Consider the following 8,038-nt stretch of genomic DNA (forward strand, 5'->3'; position numbering starts at 1 on the left):
AGATCCTTTTTCAGATTCTGATATAATAATGTATAAGCCCCCTGAGAAGTAAACCTCCAGTTAGGCCCAAACATCATGCTGTAGACCGTTCCAATAGAAAGCAAACCGCAATTGGATGTGAACTAAGTAGGGTGCTCAGACTTGTTTATAAAAACGGTCAACCTTTTTGAACTTAGTTTACAAAAGAGAATAGGAAAGCTAATCAAATTTGATCTACCAACAGCCTTTAGCCACTACGGATTCAAATCCAGCTTATCTAAATCCTGTCATTGCACATAATTTGGCTGTCATGGCAAATAGTTTGGCACATCATTGAGCACATACACAAGCCTAAGGGCTTGGCTAGTTGGCTACGTGTGATCTTTGCAGGTCGGACGAGCAGCTTTAGTTTGACTGGTCAGGTTCTGGGCTTGATAAGTTATCTTCAAGCAAGTCTCTATGACTTTGTTTTCCTTATTAGCTTTAAGGAAAAGCATACCACTTTTAAAAAAAAATTAAGAGGAGCACTTCAATCGATAACATGACAGTAGTAACCAGTAAGAAAAAACAGCCATGTGAGATAGGTCTACGCCTGAGGCAAAATATAAGTTCTGAAAGGGTAGGTACGCTTTTGTAAAATGATCCACTCCTGAGGCATGTTTCTATAAATTGTTCATAATTGAATATAAGAAAGAGCACCACTAAAATGGCAAAATTTTAGTTTACACATTATCATCAGCAAGGGCAAACCCCCTCCTTCAACAGCAAATGGATCGCCAATATCATCTATGTGTGGTATTTGAGGAAAACTAACAGGCAGAATTAATATACACATTATTATCAGAAAAGTAATACTATATACAAAGAAATATCAAGACAATAAAGGACAAGAAAAGCAGAGAGTAACTTGGGAATGATGTATCCTGGAATTCGCAGAGCCACACACCAGGTCTCCACCATAGATGCATGCATGTCATTCCTTTTTTAGCTGCCACTTGTCATACGCAACAAGGGGACAAATCACTTTACCCTCCCCATGCACAGGAATATCATCGATCAACACCGTCCATGAATATCTTGTTATAAATCAGCTGCACTGCAAACAAAGTCGTACAATTAATATTCTAGTTACTAAGAACTCCATTAGAGAAATTAACTTTTAATTTTACAGCTAAATGATTCTTCTGTAGTAGGACAACCTTGAACTCCGGGGATGTTGGGCTGGTCAGCAAGTAGATGACTGAAGGCAGTTAAATCACCTGGGCTGCTTCAACACGAAAAGGATATACTATTATGGGCATGTCAAGAAGAAACCAGTAACCTTAAGCATTTATAACGTCTGATGTCATGGCAAAGAATTAGAATCAATTCGAATGCCATACGTGAGGGATTTATGCAGATAACTTGTGGCCCAATTCACAACTGGCTTCTTGAGGACACTGTAGTTTTCACCAGTAACTTACGTGGAGTTTGCATTGAAGAATAGGGGGGGCACAAGAAAAAGGGTTTTCAAAGTAAATATCAAAAAATAGCATGAGAAACAAAAATTGGAAAGCTGCACAACCACTTTAGGAAAGCAAAGGTTGTCTCCATAAACCTCGAAGCAAGGAAAGCAAGGTTCCAACACAGACAAGTAGGGCAAAGAAGCAGGAAACTGTAATTGGATCAGAAGATTTTGAAAAATAACCTCCTCAGGTGCTCCAAAAGGCAGAACTGAATACAGGGACATTATCAGCAAGAATATACTGAGGTAATGTATCCGACAATAGGGGAAAGGTGCAAGTCTGCAATTAGGGCAGGAAGGAATGAAGTAAATATGAGAATTGCTTGAGGCTAAAGTAGCAAAATCCTCACTTTCTTAGGGCATGTAAAGGGATCGTCAAACATTTCAACACTCTTGCTAAAGATCCTAACATACAATGAATCATGATTATGGATATAATGTCACATCGACAAACAACCAACCTTGAATTCCAATTTAGGGCTAAAACCACAGATGACTTCAGGTTGTACCTGTAACGAAAATCTGTTTAGTATTCACCAAGAATAAAATTGACATAATAACAACAAAATCAGCAAAAGCAATAAAAAAGTTCAGGAATTTAGACCAACACTTAGTTAATGATGTCAACAGTTAGCTAAGGTTTTGCTAAGCTTCCCTCTGTAATACGTTTCTAGTGCCCAAAGGTTGGGCATTTGGGAACCAGCATGATGTTGGCATCCTCCCAAAATGACACCACTCATGCTATTTTCAGTTTTGTCAGTGCTGACAGCTGACATAGCAGAAAACCTATTAACCAACAGGATCCTCCAAGTTTAACATTATCAGCATAAAAGGGTAGGTGTGATGCCCAAATTCGCAACTAACAGCAATCACAATGTATAACATCAAAAGCTCAAGTTTCTTAGGAAGTGTATGTGAGAAACGTGATTAGTTTCACCAGCAGAACACACATTTAAAGTGGTTTGGGGAGTTCACTTATCTGAAATCAACATAAGAAACTTATGATGCCTGGCTGTTATTTGCAGTAATTGCAGTTACTGATGTCAATGTTGGGACTTGGGCATCGAATTATTAGTTTTTTCTTACAGAAGAGTGAAGGACGTAAGAACCCATATTGCACATGCCAAATTTGGTGTGCGTTTGTAAATATGAAAGACTTATTGGTTCGAGTATGCGAAAGCTGTTAGTATCAGCAGTACAGTGTAGATTCTATAACAAAAGGACAGGAAAGAGAGAAAGAGAGAGAGAGTTGAAAACGAATTCAACTAAATGGAACCCATACCAAGAGTAATGGATGCCAAAAAACCACAACTCAAAGAGAAAAAGGCAGTCTAAAACTAGAAATAAGGTCCAAAGGCCAGAATGCCTTTACATGGAGACATCCATCCAAAGAGAAAAAAAGGGACTGAGAAGTCTTAAGGCTGTCCACAAAAGGAAATATTATTGTACATGAACCAGATGTGCCATCAAAAACAGCAAAGCCACATCCGCCACAGAAAATGCCAGCGTTTGGAGTGATGAATGACCAAGGGACCAAAAGGGATATCCCATGCAAAGGGAGAAAAAGATAGAGAGACCTAACCTTCACAAAAGAATGGTGAGGGAGGCCTAAGAAGATCCACCAAAAGAGGTGAAAAAGACAGAGAAGGGGATGGAATGGAAGAAAGTGCAACACGACCCATTAGTGCTACTGCTAAGATGGAATTTTACCCAATAAAAACACTCCTTCTCTTGGAGCACATATATTTAAAATGCTAGGAGAACTTATTAAGAAGTGAAGGCAATAATATTATTCTGACACGTGAGAATATAGTTGAATATCAATATAATGGAATTATTACCATGGGTCCACACGGTTTTGCTTATCACCGAATGTGTAACCAATACTGAAAGGCACGCCTAACTTAATATTTTAGATGTGGTCATGAACTTCTTTCCCTTCACCTAAAGCTCCACCATCCATTTAGGAAGAATATACAGCATGATCACCAATGCTGGTATTTCTAAGATATTGCCAAACAGCTACAAATGATATTATCAGGGAAATATCACAACATTTTCAAAGTATAGCCAGCAAATAAAATATGAAATTACAACAATATCACAACATTTTCCCTATGAGGAAAAAAAAACTTTGTTTTTATTTTACATATTTTAAGTGCATACAGTTCATTTTTATTTTTCTATAACTTAAAAAATGAAAGTTCATGAATATTCCTGTAACAAATTAGCAATAATTTCATAATTTTGTATTTTCTCTTTCATTCTTTTTACTTTCAAAATTTTGAATTCCAAAAACTTTCCAAAAAAATCAGCTTTTAGAAAATCAAGAAACACCATTCCATAAATTGCCGAGAGGCAAGAATGATAATCGTAGATGATACATTGATACGTTCGACCTGGCCTCTGTATATCAGGCTATGTGCCATAGAATGAGACATTCTTAATGTGCCATCAAGTGGTAACATCCATATGACAAGCCCTAAATTTTAATAGGATGCAGAATGCTTGGAACTGCATTAAGGATCAGCCTTCCAGATTTTAGTAAAAGGTCGAGAATAACAAGCACAAAGTCCTTGGACCACTTTCTCACAAAACAAAGCTCCAACAACCACACGATAAAAAAATATTACAATTCAAAAGCATAGTACAAGAAATAAACAAACTATAAATGGGAATATTAACAGAAAAAAAAAATTACATTATTTTGCTAATACCATATGGAAAACATGAAAGGTTTACTGACAAAATCTTACTCGAACAGATGCATTTCATGAATGGTTTTCAGACCCTCCAAGCAATCCATTATACTAGGGCCAGCTCCAACCCGAGCCTCCATTTGTTCTGAGCTTACTTTTTTGCACTCTTCTTTTAGAAGAAAATAAGCATCTTGAGAGATCTTCTCAAGGGCCTTTACAATAACAAGGAACTCCTTCCTATTCCATGAGGGCAAGAATAGCAAAGGAACAATCAAGAAAAGTCAAACAAGGAAATTTGAGAACATGTAACTGGCATCTAAAATGAAAATGATGCATTTAAGGCACAAAAAATAGTGATGCAACTCAATCCTAAGTACCTTAAAGAAGAAATAGAAAATTAATCGTGCAGAAAATACAGGCCCCACAGTCCCCCTTCTTCGTTGGTCTACATAAGACATGAGGATATTATATAATTATGGTCCCAATATTGCAATCGTCCAATTTCCTAGTTATTAAATCATGAATATACATGCCTGACAATAGACGAGGAACAGTGGTGGAAAAAATTGTTAGCCTTTTCCAATGTTCAAAGTTCATTTTGGTAAGTAAGAAAAACCGCTCCCATTGTGAAATTAGTATAAAGACAGGATGAACAATTTAATAGTACCAGCCTACTTTTTGAATTATTTACAAAATATTTGACTGATTATACATTTTTCTGATGAACATCAAACAGATTTTTCACCGTTCCTTTTACAATGTTCAAGAGAAATACGTTCCCCTCCTTGTTTAGCTATGTAACTCAAATAGTCTTGTTCTTTTTCTGTAAAATAGTCCTCTACCTCATGTCGCCTTCCATATCTCACACACATGCACACACATAGACACTACAATGGGAAACACGCATGGTGGCATTGTACCATTTCAATTTCTAGTGGCGCATACTCTTAACTCTGTTTGATCTAGACATCAGATGTTGTGTGTGTTTGGGAGGGGCGGGGGTGTGTGTGGATACACCACAAGTAAGGAAACGAGCATGCAAAACTTAAAAAAGGTGTATAAACTTAAGATCAAATATAGAACTTTACATTGTACCAAGCAACGCAGAGTAATTCATTTCAAAGGACTCCAACTGTTTCACCAAAAGCTCCTTCTTAATGTCCGGATTGCCGGATAGGATTCCAAAATTATTCGGATCTTGTAGAACCTATTAACTAATTCATTAGCGGTAGTTGCAAATAATCATATGGAACTCAAAGTTAAAAAAGAAAGAAGAGCTTGATAAACAGAATATATATTTAGTTACCGGCAGTCGTCCAATGATGGCTGATGCATTCCCAAATTGGGTGAGAAATAGGGACTGAAGTTGCTCCCATCGATCCATTTCCTCCCTGGCCCTTTTGTACTTGCTTTGATATTTCTTCATTAGCCTCTCCATGTGGAAAAAGATAACAATATACCGGCACCGTACGGTAGCGTTTGATGGCCCCTGGAGAAGTTTTTTGGAAAGCAATTCTTATGCTAAGATTTTCCCGAAGAGAATAATATCATCAGCTTCTTGTAGAATATCATCCATCAAAGTGGGTTAAGCCCTAGGTAAATTTATGGAAAAATAATAACTTCAGAACCATCGTAATAAAAGCTTCCAGAGAAGAGGAAAATACATAAAAGAGCAGATAAAGAACAGAATTGAAGAAAACCTCTGAGTAGCCACCTTTACGTGTTCAATTTTTGCACAATCTGTGTCGGACACAGGTCATCCAACTTGTGAAGGAAAAGATGAGTCTGCAACAAATAGATTAGATGGGTATGGATAGTTTAATAGACCAGTTGTGTGAGTAATTGCAAGGATAGTTTAATAGACCAGTTGTGTTAGTCGTTGCAAAAGTGTAGTTTAATAGAGCAGCACGCAAATGATGTTGGATAGTGACCATTGAGTCATATCCTAATATCTCGTAACTGCTGGGCAGTTACAAGATTAATCAGGAAGCCTTATCTCTATCTGGCTTTTTCCCAGAAATCTCTCCCCTAACCGCCCGCTGGGCTACGGGGAAAACTAAGGAGCTGGTTATTTAAGCCCAACATCTCTTTGTTTTAGGGTTTACTGAAAATACTGTTTACCCTAGAAGAGATCCTTAGAAGGAAACCTCTGATTCAAAACTTCAACTCTTCTTCTCCTTCTCCTTCTCCTCCCTCTTCTTTTTGCTTTGCTGTTTTAACAGGGGACTGTCGCTGCATCACTTGAACTCCAGAGCCGCTGTTGAACTTACTGCGCAGATGACAACTTGCAACTTCCGCTGCCACTTCAATTGCTCCAACAGTGGTATCAGACCCTTCCTTGTCGAATTCCAGTAAGTGAAATTTGATCTTGATCTTCGTGGTGCCTGTGAAGATCATACTACCTGCGTGAGCATGCTAGTCGCCTGTGTATCATGCTGTTTTAAAATTTATTTCCTGAAAATAAAGCATGCTAGGTACTGATTTGAAGTGTGAAGCACGTTAGTCCTAGTTGGGTTTTGAAACTCTCTGGTTTCTATATTAAGTTGTTTCTCCTTGTTTTTTATTCCATCTGTGAGAAACCGAGACTAGAGTCGACCATAAAACAGAGCATGCATATCTAAGTTAAGGGCTCTGTCAGGGGATTCAAACCAACTACAGGAAATAATTGTATACCAGAACCCTCATGGAGGTCTGGCCACAGAGCTTGCTGCACAAATCTCAAGTGGGAAGACTCTGCTGTCATCCTGAACTTACTGTTACACAAAACCAAAAGAAGAAGCAGTCCGAGACTTCGTCGACAGAAAGCAGAGCCTGCTCTGCTCGACATACAACAAACTTAAAATCAGCAAACCAATAAGAGGGAGGGAAGAAAATATAGAACCTTGCTCACTGTACACCGTTTGAGAAACTGACCCAACGGATACCTGGAAAAGATCCGGGATTCTCCCGTCTGTCGAAACCGGAGAAACAGTCACTATTTTTTTCTTTCTTTTTCTTTGTCGGACCTCAAAAATCCTCTTTTTTAAAAAACCACGACCCCACTGCCCCTGCCTTCTCTACCGACGAGCAGAAGCAGTCGACCGACAGACTGGAAACCAGTCGTCTTCCTCATGCCGGTAGCAGAGAGGCGACTTGGCTAAAGGAGGAACACAGCAATGAACCTGCAGACTTCCTCCTGTCGTTCCTCTTTGTCTGCCGGTTCATCCCTGTCTCTGCGAAACCGGAGACTGAGGAAGACGTTATTGAAGCTCCTGTTTTTGGGAGGTTGTCTTGCTCACAATGGCAGCACAGAACGAGCGAAAGCAGAGAGGGAGGGGGCTACCCTCGCGAGAGGAAAGAGGAACTCTCGAGAGGAGAGAGAGAACGAAATCGAAAAATGAGGAAAAATCGTTCGAAAAGGGTTTCTATACTCAAAGTTAAAAAATTACAATTCAGTCCTCCATTTCGACATTATTTTCAAAAACTTTGTTACAATGTTTATAAATTAATATCGCAACGTTTTTTCTAAACATTTTTTCAAAAAGAGGTTCCGGAAAGTTATTTTCAACAAAAACGGAAGAGTTTATACGAAATTGTTAGTGATATTGCTGAAAGGGTTCCGAAACATCATTGTGCAATTTCTGCGGAAAACCGAGATTTTTTGTGTAATTATGTACTGGTACCCTTAGACTTATTAAATATTGCCAAAGAAAGGCTCTGAAATAAAACTCGAAGAGTAAAGGGAATTCACGTTGAAAATTTAACATTGAAGTTGAGATATTTGTGCATGCTTTAGGATAATGTTGTAAAAGGCAAGAAGGCGATGTGAGGCATTGAGCCTCTATGAGGCAAGGAAGGCGTTAATTGAAGCGTAAGC

The 8,038-nt window shown here is 38.4% G+C and overlaps 1 protein-coding gene across 13 annotated transcripts; it reads right to left on the reverse strand.

The window, feature by feature from the left end:
* Window positions 1-638: 638 nt before the first annotated feature.
* On the reverse strand, window positions 639-7,553 carry LOC116262556 (uncharacterized protein At5g43822-like). Of its 13 annotated transcripts, XM_031642021.2 has the most exons (10): window positions 7,107-7,553; window positions 6,856-6,998; window positions 6,304-6,566; window positions 5,883-5,967; window positions 5,489-5,774; window positions 5,271-5,389; window positions 4,240-4,419; window positions 1,945-1,992; window positions 1,179-1,246; window positions 639-1,075 (listed from the first exon to the last, which is right to left on the reverse strand). In XM_031642021.2, the coding sequence occupies exons 5-10, from the start codon at window positions 5,618-5,620 to the stop codon at window positions 1,029-1,031; spliced, it is 594 nt and encodes a 197-aa protein (XP_031497881.1). In that variant the 5' UTR covers window positions 5,621-5,774; window positions 5,883-5,967; window positions 6,304-6,566; window positions 6,856-6,998; window positions 7,107-7,553; the 3' UTR covers window positions 639-1,028. The 13 variants fall into 13 exon arrangements, with proteins under 13 accessions (XP_031497881.1, XP_031497879.1, XP_031497886.1 ...); XM_031642019.2 differs by lacking the exon at window positions 6,856-6,998; XM_031642026.2 differs by lacking the exon at window positions 6,856-6,998 and having other exon boundaries at window positions 5,489-5,671; window positions 5,897-5,967; window positions 6,330-6,566; window positions 7,064-7,553.
* Between the last annotated feature and the right edge of the window lie 485 nt (window positions 7,554-8,038).

The sequence above is a fragment of the Nymphaea colorata genome, chromosome 10 (assembly GCF_008831285.2).
Source record: "Nymphaea colorata isolate Beijing-Zhang1983 chromosome 10, ASM883128v2, whole genome shotgun sequence".
Taxonomy (NCBI): domain Eukaryota; kingdom Viridiplantae; phylum Streptophyta; class Magnoliopsida; order Nymphaeales; family Nymphaeaceae; genus Nymphaea; species Nymphaea colorata.

Coding starts and splice junctions, on each gene's coding strand:
- LOC116262556 (XM_031642019.2), bottom strand. CDS start 5,620: ATGGAGAGGCTAATGAAGAAATATCAAAGCAAGTACAAAAGGGCCAGG. Junction 5,390..5,488: donor CCATCATTGGACGACTGCCG/GTAACTAAATAT, acceptor ATTAGTTAATAG/GTTCTACAAGATCCGAATAA. Junction 1,076..1,178: donor CAACATCCCCGGAGTTCAAG/GTTGTCCTACTA, acceptor CTTTGTTTGCAG/TGCAGCTGATTTATAACAAG.